General features: G+C 47.6%; 1 protein-coding gene and 1 pseudogene across 1 annotated transcript; both read right to left on the bottom strand.

Moving 5' to 3' along the window:
• Nucleotides 1–10916: 10916 nt before the first annotated feature.
• On the bottom strand, nt 10917–14941 carry LOC124657183 (annotated as a pseudogene).
• A 1112-nt stretch (nt 14942–16053) lies between these two features.
• Nucleotides 16054–18599, bottom strand: LOC124653422 (tonoplast dicarboxylate transporter-like). Its single transcript, XM_047192486.1, has 6 exons — nt 17997–18599; nt 17426–17912; nt 17169–17212; nt 16992–17087; nt 16404–16914; nt 16054–16304 (listed from the first exon to the last, which is right to left on the bottom strand). The coding sequence occupies exons 1-6, from the start codon at nt 18453–18455 to the stop codon at nt 16270–16272; spliced, it is 1632 nt and encodes a 543-aa protein (XP_047048442.1). The 5' UTR covers nt 18456–18599; the 3' UTR covers nt 16054–16269.
• Nucleotides 18600–21827: the final 3228 nt, after the last annotated feature.

Genomic DNA, 21827 nt, shown 5'->3' with positions numbered 1-21827 from the left:
GGTTGTCAATCTCACCGATTTTGCTGAAAACAAAGAATTAACCGTATAGTGTGGAAAGAGATATTTGTTTGCAGTGAAATTTAAGAGAACAATGCTTGAAGTAAGTAAACAGTACAGGTGTTTGCAGTGGATGAATTTATCAGTGTAAAAGAAAGGACCGGGGTCCACAGTTCACTAGAGGTGTCTCTCCATAAAGATAAATAACATGTTGGGTGAACAAATTACAGTGGGCAATTGATAGAATAAAGACCATACATGACAAGATTATTACTATGAGATTCATTTGGGCATTACAACATAATACATAGACTGTAAACCAACTGCGTCTATGACTAATAATCCACCTTCCGGTTAGCGTTCGCACCTCTTTCAGTATTAAGTTGCAAACAACAGATTATCCCATTAAGCAATGTGTGTACATTAAACAATATAATTATCCTTAGACAAAGCATTGTTGTTTTCTCCCTAGTAGCAACAACACATCTACAACCTTAGAAGTTATTGTCACTCTTCCAGATTACTACAGGCATGAACCCACTATCGAGCATAAATACTCCCTCTTGGAGTCACAAGCACATACTTGACCAAAGCATCTACTAGCAACGGAGAGCATGCAAGAACATAAATAATATATGACAAGTATATAATCGATCTAACCATAGTATTTAATATTCATCGGATCCCAGCAGACACGACATGTCGCATTACATAAAGATGATCTTGATTATGATAGGCGGCTCACAAGATCTAAACATGAAGCATAAATTGGAGAAGACAACCATCCAACTACTGCTATGGACTCGTAGTCTAGGGATGAACTACTCACGCATCACTTCGGAGGTGGGCATGGAGATGTAGAGGCCTCCGCTGATGATCTGTCTCTCCGACAGAGTGTCAGGAAGAGCTTCAGAACCCTCCCGAGTTAGGGTCGGCGATGGCGGCCGCGACGAAACTTTTCGTGGATGGAGGCTCGGGTATTTAGGTTTTCCTGAACAAGTGAATAAATAGGCGGAAGGGCGAGGTCGGTGGGTGCCCGAGGGGCCCACACCACCCCTAGGCACGGCCAGGGGTGGCCCGCGCCTAGGGAAGGTGTGGCCGCCTCCTGGTGCCTCTTCGTCTCTCCTCTGGACTCCATCTTTGTTTCGGTAAAATAGGAACTTCGACTTTCGTTTCGTCCAATTCCGAGAATATTTCCTGTACAACTTTTCTGAAATACAAAAACAGCAGAAAACAGGGAACTAGCACTGTGGCATCTTATCAATATGTTAGTTCCGGAAAATGTATAAAAGTGCAACGAACTGTAATCAAACATATAGAAATTGGTGTAAAACAAGCATGGAGCATCAAAAATAATAGATACGTTTGCAACGTATCAGCACCCCCAAGCTTAACTCTTGCTTGTCCTCGAGTAGGTAATTGACAACAAAAATAATTTTTGAGGTGACATGAACCCAACACCATCTTGATCAAGTTATTGTAAAATCATTGTGAGCTAAGATCAAAGTACTCTAAACATAGGCATGATAGATACAATTCTAACAATAGAACTTAGCAACTATGTTACAACATGAAAAGTAACTCAAACAAAGGATCATGAATAATTGTGCACTGAAAGCAACTGTTTGTTTTTTAGCGTAGAGAAAACATAGCAAAATGGTACTCAGGTTATCCTTTATGGAGTAGCAAAACATAAATGCCAAGACACCTTTAAAGTTTAAAGGTGACTAGATACAAGTAATTTAAGAACAAGCAATAACATAATCATGAATCAATCAATAATAAATTTTGGAACTACGCACATTATACTCAGAATGAAAACTACGCTCTTTTAATTGGTGCATAAAGCAAGAAGATGAAGACTCAGCATAAAACTAAAAGAAATGCGATGTGTAGAGGGAAGCATGATTACTCATGTGCAAGAACTTTTATTTTGAAATCAATAGAGGTATTGAAAATGTATTTTGAGAGGTATGTATGTCTATGTCAACGAATGGTATCAAATGATCTATCATCCTTTCATATAGTGACTCAAGAGCGGCTCCCATGTAGTTCTCCATTTGCACACCATTATTTAGGATCTCTCCAGTACATAGTGTGCGGAGCTTTATTTGTTTATTTGTTTACTTTATATTTTTTGTGGGCTGGGCACCCAGTTGCCTTGCTCTTTTTGCAATATTAAAGACTTAGCACATTATTCATGCTAATCAAGGTATGAAGTCATGAAAAGACAATAAAGCTTTCAATACTTCCTAATGAGCTAAAACAGGAACACAAAACAGGTAATAATGTTTGAAGGTTTTAAAGGTAGCACACAAGCAATTCACTTTGGAGTGGCGGTGAAATACCACATATAGGTATGTATGGTGGACACGATTGGTAAACTTTGGTTTTTAGGAGTTGGATGCACGAGTAGAGCTCATACTCAGTACGTGCAACCAACTAAGAGAGCAATAATGGCCATAATCATGCATAGCGATAAAACATTATTAATCAAAGCATAAAGTGATATTACAAGTCAAAAATCAAATTATCATAGAGGCTTTAGGTGACTGGTTTGTAGTCATAACATGATATAAATATGTGCCAAGTCAACCCAATAAAGCATTAAAGAAGAATACCACAATATTATGTTTTGCATGATGAAAACAACACATGATTCTTTCAATGGCACATTAAGCACTCTCAGCTATTTGAGACAAGTCATACTACAACAATAACTACTAAGAATATGGTAAAGAACAGCCAACATGACATGCCAAAGTCTATGCAATAATCTAAAGAAGCTTCATTTTGCATCACTATAAACATGAAACATTTTACTCGTCTCCAATACCAATCAACTTATTTGAAACAACTCTCATAGATAATAATCAATAAAGACCAGGACCTAATTATACCTAATTAAAGAAAACCAACCATCTCTGAACAAAATACGAGTGGAAAAACCAGAGCTAAACGCAGTACTAGCAAAAAAAGAACACTCGCAGAACAATAGAAGTGAAAACTAGAGTGTTCTATGCAATTAAAACAGAGTGTGTCATTCTCCAAGAAAAATATCTTTGGGATCCAACCATATGCTAGAGGAAACAAAACAAAATAAAACTAAAAAAAATAAAAATAAAGATGCTCCAAGAACAACACATAGCATATAAAAAAAATAAAAATATAGCGTCTAGAAAGATGACCTGATACTTTGTTGATGAAGAAGGGGATGCCTTGGGCATCCCCAAGCCTTGACGCTTGTACATATTGGGCATCCCCAAGACAAATTTACGACTTAATGGATCCTCCCTAGCCAACCTACTCATGTGTTCTATAAAATGTTACTATATATGCAATGTGGCGAGCCATATCTAAGAGAAAAAATAGTGAGTCGTTGGGAGTTGCGGTGGAGAATATCCGGACTCTCTTTTGTGGTATTAGTAGAACCACCTCGACGGTTCTGAGTCCGATCCTTGTAATATAAGATTTGCCAAGGCATACTAATGTAACACTTCAATGATGTTTGTAAAAATCTCTATTCCCCAAAATATTAGGGTGTTCCTTTGACAACTTACCCACTAGTGTGTTTATTATAGCAATAACATTCAGCTGCATCCCGGCCCTAGTAAAGCAGGTGCACTTTATGCAGGGATCCTGACGATACAAACAATATCTTATTCCACTACTCGGTTTCCCGCTTCATGTGGACCGCAGTTAGGGAACTTCTAGCATCTCTTGGATTTTTTTTTTAGCATTATGTTGGTCCATGTGGACTACTAGGAACACATTTATGACCTAATGGATCCTACCTAGCAAACCCACTCGCGTGTTCTATAAAATATTATTTTATATGCATTGTGGCGAGCCATATCTAAGAGGAATGATAGTGAGTCGTTGGGAGTTGCGGTGTAGAAGATCCAGACTCTCCTTTGTGGCATTAGTAGAACCATCTTGTACTCTAAGCTTTGCCAAGGCACACTAATGGAACACTTCAGAGATGTTTGCAAACTCGCTATTCCCCTAAAGATCAGGGTGTTCCTTTGACAACTTATCCTCTAGCGTGTACCGTGTAGAAATAATATTCAGCGACGTCCTGGCCCGAGTAATTGCAGGTGCGCTTTATGCATGGATGCCAACAATACCAACCATATCTTTTTTCAGGGTTCTCGGTCGGCTGCTTCATGTGGAGCACGTTTAGGAAATTGCTAGCATGTAATCGGAACATACCGTATTAGGCTGGCGTGTACCGTAGCCTCCAACGTATCACGGGCTGATTGAAAATCATCTTTTGGATTTTCTTTGTGGCATTATGTTGATCCCTAGGGACTACTGGGAACAAACTTATGACCTAAGGGATCCTCCCTAGCCAACCCACTCATGTATGCTATAGAATATTATTTTATATGCAGTTTGGAGAACCATATCTAAGAGGAAAGATAGTGAGTCGTTCGGAGTTACAGTGGACAAGATCTGAACTCTACTTCGCGGCATTAGAGATTGCCAGAGCTATATCGAACAAAAAAAAGATGGTCAGAGCTATATCCATGTGTTATATGTTAGCTGCTATCTTCTTTGTTCATCTTTACTTTGCCTGTGAACTTTATGTTCGGTTTGTAAGACTAATATGTTTCAAAGAAGTAAGCCTATCTTATTTCGTGAATAAACTGGATCTACAACCTAGCCAACCAGATTTTATGTTTTCACAGATGCACATTTCGGTTCTTATTATTTCACATAAAATTATTGTGGAGGGTTCGTGTACTACACCCCTTTGTAAGAAAAGCTAATATATTGTTTCTATGGGTATTGGTTTTATTAATTTAGCGTTGGGCTTCTCTGGAGCCTTTTCTATGAAGACAGCGAACCCAACATTTCACTGAAGCGTTTGTGAACATATAGAAGGCACATCACGGCGGACATGATGTTTTGGCTCATGGTCTAAATGGTCAAACTATCTAAAAGTTTTAATAAAAAATCCTAGATGTACATCTGGACATGCTATATTCAAATAAAAATATTTGTAAGAAAATATATTTTTAGTGGGCTGTGGAAAAATACAAAACAAACCTCGTGAGAAGCTATTTCGGAATACCGTACAAAATATTTTTTCTGCAAGCCACAAAAAAATCATTTGACCGCAAGACTTCACGTGTGGACATAGAATGTCCGGATGTATGCCTAATCTTTTTTCATATTTTTTAAAAATTTGAAATATATTTTTTGAGACTTGGGTGCATCTACACCTATGAGTGAAAATGCATTTCCGCATGACGACCCCGTTTCTGCCGGCTACAATAGCACGAAGTGGAGCACAGTGAAACCAACCAAATAAATCAAGCGCATAAAGTCATTCCCATCCATACAACCTAGTTGCCACCCATAACGCGGTGCAGCTCCAGCATGAGCATGAGCATGCGCATGTGTGCTCTTCCTCGACCTGCCTGCTTGATCCACGTCTATCGTATCAATCCCCGTCGTTCATACTCTCGACCTGGATGCATTGTCTCCATGCTACTAGCAGTCTAGCAGCCATCAATACGCACGGCACGAGCTCCCTCCCGACGTCAACGAATCGGCCTGAAGCACCTCATCCTCATGAGCCGGCTGCGTAGCTGCGCTGTGCACGCTCCGTGCTGCTATGATTAGAGCATCTCCAGCTGCGTCCCCCAAAGCGTCTCCCAAAACACGCCGAATTGAACGTTTGGGGGACGTGTTTCGTTCATGCCGCGTTTGGGGGACGTCGCTCCCCAGTCGCGTCCCCAAATAAAATTTCGGAAATTTTGAACTTAACGAGATTCGACTAAGATTCGTCCAAACTTACATAGATTCGAACAAAATTTACTAAATTTAAACTAAACCTAATCTAGAACCACCTGCGGCGGCCGAAGGCGTCGTAGTACTGCTGGAAGTTGTACATCTCGTCGGTGACGACCTCCTGCTTGACGCGCTCGTCGACGGGCTCGTCCTTCACCAAGCCGCTTGGTCATGCTTCGCCGTCGTCGGTGAGGTCCACCAGCGGCTTGCCGGAGTCGCGGATGGACAAGGCGATCACCGCGTCGAGGTCGCCCCTCCAGGCGTCCTTGTCGTTCATGGACGCCAAGAACGCCGCCCGCAAACCTGGGCAGTCCTCGGGGTCGTCGCTGCTGGCGATGAGCCGCTGCTGCCGCTCGTACTCCGCCGGCAGCGCCGCCTGCGGCGGTTCCTCCGGCTCCTCCTTCACCTCCGGCTTCGGGATGAGGAGGGCGCCGCCGCGCCTCCCTTGCTCGCCGCCGGCTGCCGCTGCCGCCACGCCTCGTGTTGACGGGCGTCGCCGGCTCCTCCTTCACCTCCCGTTTGGGGACGGTGTAGGGCGCCGACCGTACGACGAGGACGGCGTCGATCGCGCCGGTCCCGAGGAAGAAGAGTGCGAGGAGGACGAGTACGTCGTCCTCCTCGGCTGCCATTGAGGAGACGGCGGCGGTGGCGACGGCATCTCCAACCTTGGAGCGCCGTTGCGGATGCCGCGGATGACGTTCTCGAGGGTGCGCCCCGGAACGCCCCAGAACCTGGCGCGGCCGTCCTTGTTCCAGCTGTCGGGGCCGCCGACGAGCCCTTCGGTGCTATACATCTCGACGTCGTACTTTGCCTTGAAGTACGTCGTCCACCAGGTGTCGTTGTTGTCGGCCGCCCACGTCGGATCCAACCGCTCCTCGGCGGTGAGTTGAGCCCGACGGGACTTGATGGCGTCCCTCCATTGATTCGTGCGCGGCTTCGGCGGCGGCGGGATGCCAATGCCGTTCACGGCCATCTTCCAGCCGCTGCTTGGCAGCCGCATGTCCGGCGAGACTGGATACCGGGTGTGGTACAGCGCCCACGCCTCCGGCACGGTGAGGCTGCCGCGGCCGAAGCCGTTCGCCGCGGCGATCTTGCGGGAGGACGAGCTCGACATTTTTGGAGCGGCGAGTAGAAGATCTGGGAGGGGGGAGGCGGCGGCGACGAGAAGGTTTGTGAGCGGTGAGAACTGCGCAGGCGTCTTTAAACGGCGGCGGCGGCGGGTGGTTGCACGCAATAACGCTGGCGCGGACGGCCACGCGGCCATGCACGACGAGACGCGTCCCTGCGTCGTCTGGGAAAACAGGGACGCCATTAACGTCGCTTGACCAAAGGTAGGCGATGGGGTTTTAGGCTTCCGAACCGCTGACGCGTCGGGCCCGCATCGGTTCGCCTCGCTTTTCGTTTTGTCCGGCGTGCCCGATGCGTCCCCTGTGAGACGGGGACGGGCTCGGTGCGCCGGACACCGTATCGGGGCGCGCCGGACAAAAATGGGATTTGGGAAACGCGGTTGAAACGTATTTTTTGTCCGACGCAGCCCAAATTTCTTTGGGGACGCTTTGGAGACGCTTTGGAGACGCGGCTGGAGATGCTCTTAGTGTCCCCCACCACAAGTCGACTGTGCCACAGGCAGACAAAAGGAACAAAATTAACTACGTCAGGAGTAGACCAGATCGATAGGCACCATCGCACCCTCCTCCGTGCTGATGGCGATGCAGTAGCAGTAGCACAGTGCTGCGATGTGAGCCCCGCCTACGCGGCCGGAGAAGCTACGCAGACCAGAATCGTAAGTAGGAGTACGTAGATATGTACGTTTACCCGTAGGATCGGGAGTATTATAATTTGTACGCTGTATCCGTCTAGTATCGAACAGCTTTGGCTTGGGAGTGACATATAGTATTACTGTAGTCTGTAGATTGTAGAATATCTACTGCAGCAACATACTGTTCTCCCAAAGCAATCATGCCAATTGACAACTGAACTCCGTTTCAACTGAAAGAAAATTGACAACCTAAAATCTTGGTTTGAATAACCTCAGCCCCTTTGGTTCGGGTAACCAGGTTCGAAGGTGCAGGTGTAAGATTGAAGCATGGGTGTGACGTACACCCCATGCTGTTCTATAGGGAAGGAAGAGGACCTAGCATAGCAGTAGCAGATCCGTATAGTTCGGAACGATCTGGTGATGATCAGCCCGTCCCGGCCCAAGCAAGAACAGTGGAATGGATGGATGCGCTCTACGATTCAGATCGAGCGTACGAAATACTCTACGCGGCTGCTCCGTATGGGCATCGTACTACAGGAACCCGGGCTATACGAAGGGAGGCGAGGTATGGTCCGTAACTCCGTATGGATGGAAAGCCGTACTCAGAACTGACGGGCGGTGGATCCATCGCCGGTGAGGCAATAATCCGTTACTGTCCGCATGATGCATGGGCCGGCAAATGAACCGCGGGAGAACAAAAGTTTGTGTCAGCATGGGTTTCAGTCCTCGGATTCATGGTGAGCAAATCCCAAAGCACGCACTCGAGTTGAGGAGCGCCTAGACCGAGCGGGCGAATCCTATACACCGACCAGGTCGGTGCTTACCAAGCACCGCACACCCTGGTCGGGTATAGGGCCCGGCCCATTTGCGTTTTTTCATTTTATTTTCGTTTTCTGTTTATTCGCTTTCTTTCTTTTTTGTTTGTTTTTCTGTTTTCTTTTCTTTTCTGTTTCTGTTTCTTTTTCTTTTCTTTCTTTTTAAAAATTCCGAAAAAATAATTTTTTTTAATTTTTTAGAAATGTTCAAATTTATAATTTGTTCAAATTTGAAAATTGTTTGAATTTAAAAATTGTTAAAAAATAAAAATTGTTCAGATTATAAAATTTGTTCAAACCTAAAATTGTTCAAACTTAAAATTTGTTCAAACCTAAAATTGTTCAAAATTAAAACTGTTCAAATTTGAAATTTGTTCAAATTTAAAAATTGTTCAAATTTAAAAAACGAAAAATTTAATAAAATTGTCAAATCGGAAATTCACGATTTTAAAATTTAAAAGTTCAGATTTTAAAATTTTCATTTTTTAAAATATTCAAATTATAAAAAATTAACAGAAAGAAAAGAAACGAAAAAAAGAAAACGTTTACCTGATGCTGTTGGGCCGGCCCAGCAAGCCACGTCGGACCACCGGAAATGATAACAGCCAGTCGGGATCGTGGGCCGGCCCAACAACGACCGGGCGGGGTGTGCGGCTCCTCGCTTTGCCACCGACCAGGTCGGTGTAAAGCAACACCCGGCCGAGCGAGCGTTGCTCCACCTGCAGGAAGATCTCCATGGGCCGGTCCTACTAGGCCCAAAAATCGGCACTGCTATTTTTTGTTTCTTTTTTTCTTTTTATTTTCTCTTTTCGGTTGTATCTTTTTTTATCTGACTAACTTATACATTCGAACAATTTTCCAAATTGAATGATTTAAAACTTAGAAATTTTTTAAAATGTCAAAACCAGTAAAACTTAAGAGACCAGCAAAAAACGAAGAAGCAAAAATAACATGAAAACGAATAAAAACTATTCACACCCCGTTAATGGGCCAGCCCACCCCGACGATCGCTTCAGGCGAGAACAGATCGCTCCCACATGGAGCGATGAATAAGGTTTCATTGGAGACTCCAAGTTCCGTGAAAAAATAGTTTGATCAATTAAAATGCTAGCTAAATTCACGGCCCATCACAATTTCATTGGAGACTCCTAGTTACGTGAAAAAATAGTTTGATCAAAAGCTGGATCCATACAAAATTACTAGGACTCCAAATCATAACTACCGTAGTCACTCCATTGTAGGGGGGGTATCAGTATATTGTTATTCATCTCGTCATATCTTTCTGTTGGAAAAATCATACTTATCAAGTACCAGTGCAGTTCATGATATCTTCCAGTGCTTCAATCCATCTACATAAGTAATAAGACGATAGGAAGAGGTGTCAATTGTAAAGGCATTGTTTGGTACATTTTGCGACTTGCTACTCATTATGCAGTTGTTTATAGACAGAGTCGATCATACGATCTTACTCCAGATATTGGAATGGAACAATTATTTACACAACTTGAGAACGATTTAAGTCAGTCACTCAATACAATTCACATGAAGTATTATTAATTAATCAATAGCTTATAATATTTGGTTAACGTAAATATTAAATATAAAATGATAATTTCACAGATATACGCCACATAATTCAGAACAAATAGTTTGGGCTGGTGTATTTTTGTTGTATTACATGCACAAGAAGTATTTGACCACACAAGAATCGTCTATGGAAATTTTGTCTTCGGGCGAGTCAAAATAAATAAAACTATTTATAATGAACTTTTATACTTGTTTATAACTCATTTTTTTATTTACATTCGTAGGTTATACATCTTGATGCATTCAAATTGTATTGTCCAACAAAAATTACATTAATTAATTAAATGTATTGCGCCTAAAAGTATTTATCAACGATCCTCTCAAATATGAGAAAATAATAAAAGAGAATTTTTGTCGCTTGCATGATTATAGTGCATATATTTTGTTTGTAACCTTACCTGTCTTTGTAAAGATCACTAAATTTTATGGTAAAAAATATCTTGGTAGATATCTCTAGTTTATGACCAAGTATACTAAAATGAAATGTACATCACAGAATCATCGACATGTTTTGCCAATTTGGGGAATACGATATTTTAACACACATACTAGCACAATCATTCGCAGAGGGGGGGGGGGATTATTAGTATCTTTTTGTTAGCAAATCATCCTTATCAACTACAAGTGCAGATATCTTCCAATTGTCCGATCCATCTCCACAAGTGATAAGATGATAGGGAAAGGTGTCAATTATAAAGGCATTGCTTTGGACTTTCTGGGACTTGCTACTCATCATGCAGTTGTTTATAAAGAGAGGCAATTATACGATCTTACTCCTAATAGTGTTGTTGTTTATAGAGATAAAGCACCTAGAAGATTTTTGTATCATTATCATCATCATCATCATCATAGAACTGTTCACATATAGGCAATTATGAAGTCTGCCGATCAAGAACCCATCTTTGCTTTGTGGTTTCAGAAAATGTGTACTAGTACATTAGAATGAAACGATGAAGATGTTGCAAATTTCAATATATTCATATGGAATTTCTCAATACAAATATTCATACCGTTTCGTAGATACAGAAAAGAATATGACCTCATAATCTTCATGAGGTAACAACATTGACTATAGACTGTACAACCTCAACATTCTACCACTACATCCTAGCATACAGACTACAGACCGTAATGCTCAAAATGTGCAACTGAATTTTCAGTACTTTCTATACCTTCTGATCCATGCCAAAAACCGTAGAACCTGCATCACATCAAGAGAATAGAAGGATTCATTACCAGAGTATATTTACCAGGCTGCAGTTTTTTTTCGGAGGCTGAATTATTTACTTGTGCAAGAATCTTAAGTAACATTACCTAGCGTTGGCAGTAGGACAGTGAGAGCAGCAACGCCGACGATTTTCAGGGGCATTCCGGTGACCACCATATCCTTGATGGTGATGTAGCCGGTGCTGAACCCGACGACGTTGCCCGGGGAGCCGGTGGGCAGCAGGTACGAGAGCTGCGCGCCGACGGTGCCGGGCACCATGAGCAGCAGCTGTTAGAGTAATCTTGGGTCTAGTTTACTTAGAGCATCTCCAGTCGCGTCCCCCAAACCGTTCCCCAAAGCGATTTGGGGCGCGCCGGACAAAAAAAGCGTTCCAGCCGCGTCCCCCAAAGCCCTTTTTTGTCCGGCGCGGCCCGATACGGTGTCCGGCGCCCCGAGCCCGTCCCCGTCCCACAGGGGACGCTCCGGGGACGGCGGACACAACGAAACGCGAGGCCAACCGACGCGGGCCCGACGCGTCGGCGGCACGGAAGGCTAAAACCCCGTCGCCTACCTTTGGTCAAGCGACGTTAATGGCGTCCCTGTTTTCCCAGGCGACGCAGGGACGCGTCTCGTCGTGCATGGCCGCGTGGCCGTCCGCGCCGGAGTTATTGCGTGCAACCACCCGCTGCCGCCGCTGTTTTAAGGCGCCCTGCAGTTAGCGCCGCTCATCCTTCTCGTCGCCGCCGCCTCCCCCTCCCAGATCCTCTCCTCGCCGCTCAAAAAAATGTCGTCCTCCCGCAAGATCGCCGCGGCGAACGGCTTCGGACGCGGCAGCCTCACCGTGGCGGAGGCGTGGGCGCCGTACCGCGCCGGTATCCGGTCCCGCCGGACATGCGGCTGCCAAGCGGCGGCGGCCGGAGGATGGCCGTGAACGGCATTGGCGTTCCGCCGCCGCCGAGCCGCGCACGGACCAATGGTGGGACGCCGTCATGGCCCGGCGGGCTCAACTCACCGCGGAGGAGCGGAGGGATCCGGACGTGGGCGGTCGAGAACAACGACGCCCGGTGGACGACGTACTTCAAGGCCAAGTACGACGTCGAGATGCACAGCACCGACGGGCTCGTCGGTGGCCCCAACAGCTGGAACAAGGACGGCCGCGCCCGATGCGGGGCGTTCCGGGCGCGCCCTCGAGAACGTCATCCGCGGCATCCGCAACGGCGCTCCGCGGCCGGAGATGCCGTCGTCGCCGCCGCCGTCTCCTCAATGGCAGCCGAGGAGGACGACGTACTCGTCCTCCTCGCACTCTTCTTCCTCGGGACCGGCGCGATCGACGCCGTCCTCGTCGTACCGGTCGGCGCCCTACACCGTCCCCAAACGGGAGGTCAAGGAGGAGCCGGCGACGCCCGTCAACACAAGGCGTGGCGGCAGCGGCGGCGGGCGGCAGCAAGGGAGGCACGGCGGCGCCCTCCTCATCCCGAGCCGGAGGTGAAGGAGGAGCCGGAGGAAGCGTCGCGGCGGCGCTGGCCGGGCGGAGTACGAGCGGCAGCAGCGGCTCATCGCCGCCAGCGACGACCCCGAGGACTGCCCAGGGCTGCGGGGCGGCGTTCATGGCGTCCATGGACGACAAGGACGCTCGGAGGGCGACCTGGACGCGGCGATCGCCATGTCCATCCTCGACTCCGGCAAGCCGCCGGTGGACCTCACCGACGACGGCGAGGCAGGACCAAGCGGCTTGGTGAAGGACGAGCCCGTGGACGAGCCCGTCGACGAGCGCGGCAAGCAGGAGATCGTCACCGACGAGATGTACAACTTCCAGCAGTACTACGACGCCTCCGGCCGCCGCAAGCGGTTCTAGATTAGGTTTAGTTTTAAAGTTAGTCAAATTTCGTTCGAATCTATGTAAATTTGGACGAATCTAATCGAATCTAGTTAAGTTTAAAATTTGCGAAATTTTGTTTGGGGGACGCGACTGGGGAGCGACGTCCCCCAAACGCGGCACGAACGAAACACGTCCCCCAAACGCTCAATCCGGCGCGGTTTGGGAGACGGTTTGGGGGACGCGACTGGAGATGCTCTTAGGTTTCCTAATTAGATGAGTTTTCGTTGTTGCACTCGTATGTGAGCTTCTAGTCTATACCAGGAGTATAGGACTAGAGATCATGTATGAGTCAGGTTAGTTCTAGCCTAGTTTGTATTACGAGCAGTCCGGCTAGGACTCTGCGTCCCTGTGCGTTAGGTAGAGTCTCTCGGGGTGTAGGATTAGCTGTTGGTATTCATGTTGGTTTAGAGTAGGACCAGGCTAGGTCGGTGAGTGCTGCATATATATATGCACGGGTCTTGTATCGTGAGTTGTAACGTGGAGAAAAAGAGAAAAGCAATAAAAAGAGAATAGTTTTAGAGGGTGCGACACGCACCCTTGGCGATAAACTTTGTGTTTGCGTGGGTTCGTCTAGTTTCATGTGATTGATCCGTGGGCAAATTCCAACAGCAGCGGGTGCACGCCGATGGTCTTGCCCAGCTCGGCGAGCAGCGGCAACACGAGCGTGGTGGTGGCGTCGTCGGAGGTGAACTCGGTGATGAGGCCGCTAAAGACGCACGCCACGGCGGCGATGACGAGCGCCGGCACCCCCCACAGGAAGCCGAGCTCCTCCGAGAGGATGTCCGTGAGGCCGCTCGTCTTGAAGCCGTCGGCGATGGCGAAGCCAGCGCCAAGGAGGAGGATGATGTTCCACTGCAGCTTCCGGCACTTGCCCCAGTCCATGAGCTTCTCGCCATCATTCTTGCCGCTCGGGATAATGAAGAGCAGCGTGGCCATCATGATCTGCATTGCGAGCAAGCAGGTTGGTGCCACGTTCTCTCATCTCTGCACTAAGGTGACAGATGTCCCTCGAAAAATAATCAGGTAGTGTGGGTGAGTACGTACAGTGACAGTTCCATCCCCAACATTGCCGTGGAAGAGTACTGACCACCCAGGGATGTCGTCTGTCAGGCTCCTCGTCATCCAGAGCACAATCAGACCCTGCAAACAGTTAGGACCAATTAAGTATTTCAGTTATGTTACAGCAACACTGTGTTTCAAGGTTAAGATAAAGAGAGCGGCTACAACTTACCCCGAAAACGGCAAGAACCATCTTCTCTGCAAAAGCCATTGGACCTGACACAAATCAAGATGGAGATGCTCATCAGACACTGAAATTATTTTTCAGCTCGGGACAAGCGGCAAAATGTGGTTGATTGCCCACTTATCCAGACTATGTAATGTTTGACCAAGGCCTGCTATGTCGACATTCAGAAAGCCAGATGGCCGGACCATGATTTTGAATTGTAAAAGCATTTCCCCAGGTACACGGGGAGAGAGCAAGAATGGCAACATACCGAGCAAGCTGAGCTCCCTCCTGAGGTGGGTCCGGTCGAGGTAAGCTGAGAGCATCGTCCCGGTGTTGTTGGAGCAGTACATGAGGCAGAGCGTGGCTCAGAGCGCGGCGAAGAGGACGAGCGCCATGGGGAGGCCGAAGGAGATCCAGGAGCTGAAGGTGATGGGTCCTGCTCCGGCAAGTAGGTGGACCACATCCCCACCAGGATGATGTTGGCGCCGGTGCCCGTGAGCATCGCCAGTCCGCCGATCGCCGACGCGTAGACGACGCCGAGCACCACCGCCTTGGAGAAGCGCCTGACCTCCTGCGCGTCGGCGGCGCCGGCGGGGAGCCTCTGCAGGATCCCGGTGGTCACCGGCATCATCATGAGGGTGCAGGGCGTGTTGTGGATCCTTAGTGCAGAGACATATCATCGGTTGAATATACATCTATTCTCATATGAACAATTGGAATACGACAATCATTTACACAAGTTGAAAACGATTTAAGTCAGTCACTTAAGACAATTCACATGAAGTATTATTAATTACTCGATAGCTTATATTATTTTTTTACGTTAATAAAAAAAATATAATTTCCCAAATGTGCACTACAGAACAAATAGTTTTGGCTTCATTTCTAATGTGCTATTACATGTCAAATACATTATTGGTCACACCAGAATCGTTTATGCAAATTTTTGTGGTCAGACGAGTCAAAACAAATAAAACTATTTGTACTGAACTTTTATACTTATTTATAACTCATTTTTTAAATTTACATTAATAGGTTATATATCGTGATGCATTTATATTGTATTGTCCAACAAAAATTACATTAATTTATTAAATGCATTGGGCCTAAAAATATTTATAGATGATCCTCTAAAATATGGGAAGATAATAAAAGAGAGTTTGTGTCACTTGCATGATTACAGTGCACATATTTTGTTTGTAACCTTACCGATATTGTAAAGATCACTAAATTTTATGGTAAAAAATATCTTGGTAGATATTTCTAGTTTATGACCAAGTATACTAAAATAAAAATTATATCACGGAATCATTGACTTTTTTTCCAATTTGGGGAATACGATATTTTAACACACGTACTCTGTAGCACGGTCATTCCATTGCATAAGGGGGTTACTAGTATTTTGTTATCAATCTTGTCATATCATTTTGTTAGCAAATCATCCTCATCAACTACCAGCGCAGTGCAGGATATCTTCCAATGCTCCGATCCATCCGTAGAAGTGATAAGGTGAAAGGAAAATGTGTCAATTATAAAGGCATTGCTTGGTACATTCTGCGATTGGCTACTCATCATGCACTTGTTTATAGACAGAGTCAATCATACGATCGATCCTGATAGTTGAGTTGTTTATAGAGAGAAGAAAACTGCAAGATCTTTGTATGATCACCATCATGGAGCTGTTTACGTATAGGCAATTATGCAATCTGCCGATCCAAAACACATCTTTGCTTTGTGGTTTTAGAGAATGTGCACTAGTACATGAGAATGAAAACGAGGAGGTTGCAAATTTCAATATATTCATATGGAATTGCTCAATACAAATCTTAATATCGTCTCCTAGATACCGAAAAGAATATGACCTCATATCATTCATGAGGTAACGACATTGACTATACACTGTACAACCTGAACACTCTACTAGTACTACATCCTAACCTACAGACTACCCATGGTAATGCTCAAAAGGTGCAACTGATTTTCCAGTACTCTACGTTTCTATACCTTCTGATCCATGCCAAAAACCACAGAACCTGCATCACATCAAGAAAATAACAGGATTCAGTACCAGGCTGCAGTTTTTTTTCGGAGGCTAAATTATTTACTAGTGCAAGAATCTTAAGTAAAATTACCTAGCGTTGGCAGTAGGACAGTGAGAGCCGCAACACCGATGATTTTCAGGGGCATTCCGGTGACCACCATATCCTTGATGGTGACGTAGCCGGTGCTGAACCCGACGACGTTGCCCGGGGAGCCGGTGGGCAGCAGGTACGAGAGCTGCGCGCCGACGGCGCCTGGCACCATGAGCAGCAGCGGGTGCACGCCGATGGTCTTGCCCAGCTCGGCGAGCAGCGGCAACACGAGCGTGGTGGTGGCGTCATCGGAGGTGAACTCGGTGATGAGGCCGCTGAAGATGCACGCCACGGCCGCGATGACGAGCGCCGGCGCGCCCCGCAGGAAGCCGAGCCCCTCCGAGAGGATGTCCGTGAGGCCGCTCGTCTTGAAGCCGTCGGCGATGGCGAAGCCAGCGCCAAGGAGGAGGATGATGTTCCACTGCAGCTTCCGGCACTTTCCCCAGTCCATGAGCTTCTCGCCGTCGTTCTTGCCGCTCGGGATTATGAAGAGCAGCGTCGCCATCATGATCTGCATTACGAGCAAGCAGGTTGGTGCCACGTCCTCTGTAATGATAAATTAGTCAGGCAATATGGGTGAGTACTTACAGTGACAGTTCCATCCCCAACATTGCCGTGGAAGAGTACCGACCACCCAGGGATGTCGTCTGTCAAGCTCCTCGTCATCCATAGCACAATCAGGCCCTGCAAACGAGTTATCCATCGATCCATTAGTGACACTCTGCTTCTAGGTTCAGGTAAAAAGGGGGGCTACATACAACTTACCCCGAAAACGGCAAGAACCATCTTCTCTGCAAAAGCCATTGGGCCTGGCACAAACAAAAATGGAGATCCTCATCAGAATGTGGAATTAGTTTTCAACGGCTGACAAGCGGCAAAATGTGGTTCATTGCTGAGAGTGACTATGTAATGTTTGACCAAGGCCTGCTATGTCGACATTGAGAAAGCCAGATGGCCGGACCATGATTGAATTGTAAAAGCATTTCTCCAGGTACACAGAGAGAGCAAGAAAGGCAACGTACCGAGCAAGCTGAGCTCCCTCCTGAGGTGGGTCCGGTCGAGGTAAGCGGAGAGCGCCCTCCCGGTGTTGTTGGAGCAGTACATGAGGCAGAGGGTGGCCCAGAGCGCGGCGAAGAGGACGAGCGCCATGGGGAGGCCGAAGGACATCCAGGAGCTGAAGGTGATGGGGTCCTGCTCCGGGAAGTAGGTGGACCACATCCCCACGAGGATGATGTTGGCGCCGGTGCCCGTGAGCGTCGCCAGCCCGCCGATCGCCGACGCGTAGACGACGCCGAGCACCACCGCCTTGGAGAAGCGCCTGACCTCCCGCGCGTCGGCGGAAGACGCTTCGCCGGCGGGGAGCCTCTGCAGTATCCCGGTGGCCACGGGCATCATCATGAGGGTGCAGGGCGTGTTGTGGATCCACATGCTGATGAAGAAGGTGGTGCCGCAGATGCCCAGCAGCAGCAGCGCCGGCTTCACCGGGTCCCCGCAGAAGAGCGACGTGATCTGCGCGTTGGAACGAACAGCCCAATGTTAGTTCTTTGATTGTGCAGGAACTCTGCTCTGAATCGATTGATTGATTGACCGTACGTTGAGGGCGAGGCGGCGGTGGATGTTGTAGTGCTCGATGGCGAGGGCGAGGATGAAGCTGCCGAGGACGAGGGAGATGACGTCGTCCATGTATGCTTTGGCGACGGCGTCGGCGTCGGAGACGCCGAAGACGGGGAAGAGGAAGAGCGGCGCCATGGACGCGACGGCGAGTGGCACGGCGTCGGTGATCCACCAGATGAACACCCAGGCCAGCACACCGAGCATGTTGCGCGCCGCGGCGTGACCGGCGCCGAGGTCCACCAGCGCGCAGATCAGCCCGGCGGCCAGAGGGCCGGCCGCGACTGATAGGTACTTGTTTGCCAGCACCGACCTGAGCGGCGAGCACGCCGAGCAGGAGCGCCGGGCGCCGTCGTCAGTGATGTCGTCGTGCAGAGGCAGCAGCGGCCTCGTCACGTCATCCGACGAGCTCTCCCAGTGCCCGCTGCACCGCGGGTCCATGGCCGGTCGAGCCGAAGAAATCGTTAACAGCTTCGTTCGTTCGCTCGCTCGTTCCCTGTCTTGTCGTGTCGTATCGATCTACTGCCAGCCGCGTTCTTTCTTGGTTGCTTGTTGAGGTGTGGTGTCCAAAAAGTTTGGCCGTTCTTATAGGCGCGGGAACACGACACTGTTGGAAAAACTGGTAGAGTAACTCGAAAAGTATTGTGCTCATCTCAGAGTACACGACAAACTAAGAGCAGGGGAAAAGCCCGAACCGTTTTTCTAGGTTTAGGGGCTCTGGCGACGCGTCTTGGCGTCCTTGGAGGCGATCTGGGCTTGGAGACGACGAGAGGAGATCGGGGCTCCTTGCACAGAGCTCGCTGGTGATCTGTTCCAGGTTTGGAGTCGCCTCTCAGGGGTTCTGCCATGGCGGACTCAAGTCCAGAGGCGGCTGCAAGCAGGGGGACGGATGGAGGTGGGGAAACGGTGATCCAGGGGGTCACTTCGAAACTCGCCAAACTAGGTCTGACCGCCAGGGAGAAGCAGATCTTGGTGATGGAGGACGAGAAGGAGGATGGAGAGGATCCAGTGAAGTTTGCAGTGATGGGTAAAGTTCTATCATCCAAAAATTCCATATTCAGACGATTGATAGTGCTCTGCGCCCACAATGGGGAAACCCTAGAGGTTTGAAATTCACCGCTAAGGGTGACAATATTTTCCTAGCAAGTATGGAGTTTGATAGAGATCGGAAGCGCGTCCGGGAGGGGGCACCATGGACGGTATCTAAACATGCGGTTGTCCTAGATGATTTCGACGTGAGTATGAAGCCATCGGAGATCAAATTCAAGAGGCTTCCGATGTGGTTCAGATGTGATGATCTGCCTTTAACCTGGATGAATGAAGCACGTGGTAAGGCTATTGCGAATCAGGTTGGAGAGTTTATCAAGCTGGACCTCGCATGACAATGGTTCTAGGTCCGGTTGGGGGCGAGTTTGAGAGCTAGAGTGTGGATTGATCCGGACGAACCTCTCATGAGAGGTTTTCCGATTGAATCCAAAAAAAGGAAGACGGTAGAGTGGTACTCAATAGCGTATGAACGACTGCCGTATTTCGTTTCTCATGTGGAATAATCGGCCACTCGAAAATTTCTGTCCAACTCCTCGCCGAAAGAGATGAGGAGGGTAAGTGTCCGTATGATGCTTCGTTGCGCTACCGGGAGCCGTGGAAGCAAGAATCTCAATGGCGAGCAGGGCCGAGAGATGACACAAAGAAGTATCCTCAAGGTCGTGAGGGTGACTCTAAGGACCAGCATGATGGAGCTGGCAAGGGTAATGGAACTGACCCAGACCGGCGTTTTGACCTTTCTACTAGCCATGTGAAGGAAGTGGTCTCCAAGTTCAATTTCAGGGCTACGAGTGGAACCCGGGGTGGGGGTACCCAAGTGTACAAGAGAAGGGAGACTCCTAAAATGCCGCCGGATTTGGCTTTTCCTGTTATCAAGGGCCCAAATGATGTGGTCATGTTTGATGATGATCCGAGCGGGGCAAAAGAGAAATGCTATAGTAAATTCTCCGAGCAAGGTTGCTGGTATTAGCGTCCCCAGCAAAGAGAGCTAAGGGCACTGGAGAAAATGAGGAACAACGATCCGACACTGATATTTTGGCGGAGGCTGAGAACCAGCCCCGCCAGGATCAATGAATTGCATTAGTGCGAACTGCAGGGGACTTGGGAACAGGCCTGCAGTTCGAGAGCTTCGCGGTTTCGTGAAGCAATTTGATCCCACTTTGCTCTTCGTTATGGAGACAAAGATTTCTGGTGAGAGGACTGAAAAGTTAATTAGCACCTTCGGTTTTTCTGGAGGATTTGCAGTTGATAGTGATGGTTTGAGTGGTGGTGTTGGGCTGTTTTGGTCGTCAGCAGTAACAGTTGATATCAAGAGTTCCAACTTACATCATATTGATGCAGTAGTTCAGTGCAAGGATGGCTCGGTTCCCCCATGGCGTTTCACAGGTTTTTATGGAGAATCTCGCGAGGAGAACGGACACCTTTCGTGGACTTTGATGCGGAGGTTACACCAGCTCCGAGATCTTCCGTGGTCAGTGCGGTGGTGATTTTAATGAAACGATGTATAGCTCGAGCATTTCAGATGAGCATGACAGGGAAGAATGGCAGATGAGGGCGTTCAGAGAAGTAACCGAGGATTGTGGTCTACAAGATCTTGGTTTTTCGGGATTGCCTTATACGTGGGATAATAGACAGGAGGGGAGTGCTAATGTCAAGGCAAGAATTGATCGGGATTTTGGTAATGCGGCTCTTCCGAATATGTTCCGGGTTGTTAAAGTTAAGCATATTAGTGTAGTTCGAGCCTGATCATTGTATGATCCGTACCGAGTTAAGGAAGCACATCAATCATCGTCCCTTGGGGAGGAAAGCCTTTAAATATGAGAACGTCCGGCAAACCCATGGTGATTATGATAAAGTGGTAGTGGACCTTTGGCGGAAAGCCGAGAGAGGGGTCGGCTTGAAGGGGTTTTCAAAAACACTTGCAAGTTTGCAGAGTGGTTTGTCGTCCGGGGTACAACGAACCTTTGGAGATTTCAAAAAGAAACCGAGTAACTTGAGAAGGGAGCTAGACCGGGTACGGAGGATTTCTGTGGGTCGTGGTCCATCTTTGGAAGAGAAACGGATCATGGAGAGCATCAATGAGGTTCTTATTCAAGAAGAAATTTGGATTAAGCAAAGATCCCGTGTCAACTGGCTTAAGTCAGGTGACCGCAATACGCTTATTTTCATGCGTTTGCTTCTCAGCGCAAAAGAATAAATTCAATCTCTACCCTCCAGCGTGAGGATGGATCTTGGTGTGATGATGTTGAGGAGATCAAAGAGGAGGTTCAGTGGGTTCTATAAGAACTCGTATACCTCGGAGGGAGCTCCTGAAATGCAGGGGCTTCTTGATTTGGTAAATGAAAAGGTGCTGCAAGAAGACAAGGCCAATATGGACGCTGAATTTACGGAAGAGGAAGTCAAGAAGGCTCTTTTTCAAATGCATCCTTCAAAGGCACCAGGTGTTGATGGTTTCACTGCTGGTTTTTATCAACGGCACTGGGAACTAGTTGGTCCGGAGCTTTGTGCTTGCAGGTGATTGGTTTTCTTAATGGAGGTGATATGCCGGAGGAGATTAATGATACGGCGATAACTCTTATTCCGAAGGTTAGAAATCCCTAGTCCATCAAACAATATAGGCCTATTTCGTTATGCACTGTTCTTTACAAGATAGCTACTAAATGTGTGGCGAACCGAATGAGGCCAGTTCTCGATTACACTATTAGCCAGGAGCAGAGTGCGTTTGTGCCTGGAAGATTGATTAGTGATAATGCTCTGGTTGCGTTTGAG

Source organism: Lolium rigidum, chromosome 5 (assembly GCF_022539505.1).
Source record: "Lolium rigidum isolate FL_2022 chromosome 5, APGP_CSIRO_Lrig_0.1, whole genome shotgun sequence".
Lineage (NCBI taxonomy): Eukaryota > Viridiplantae > Streptophyta > Magnoliopsida > Poales > Poaceae > Lolium > Lolium rigidum.
Note: the sequence above shows the minus strand (reverse complement) of the source record. Positions and strands in the feature narration are given on the sequence as shown.

Bases quoted from the DNA above. Each gene is read 5' to 3' on its own strand.
- LOC124653422 (XM_047192486.1), bottom strand. From the start codon at position 18,455: ATGGACCCGCGGTGCAGCGGGCACTGGGAGAGCTCGTCGGATGACGTG. The intron at 17,913-17,996 runs GTACGGTCAATC...TCCAACGCGCAG, and splicing joins ACCGCCGCCTCGCCCTCAAC to ATCACGTCGCTCTTCTGCGG. The intron at 17,088-17,168 runs GTAAGTTGTATG...ACTCGTTTGCAG, and splicing joins TGGTTCTTGCCGTTTTCGGG to GGCCTGATTGTGCTATGGAT.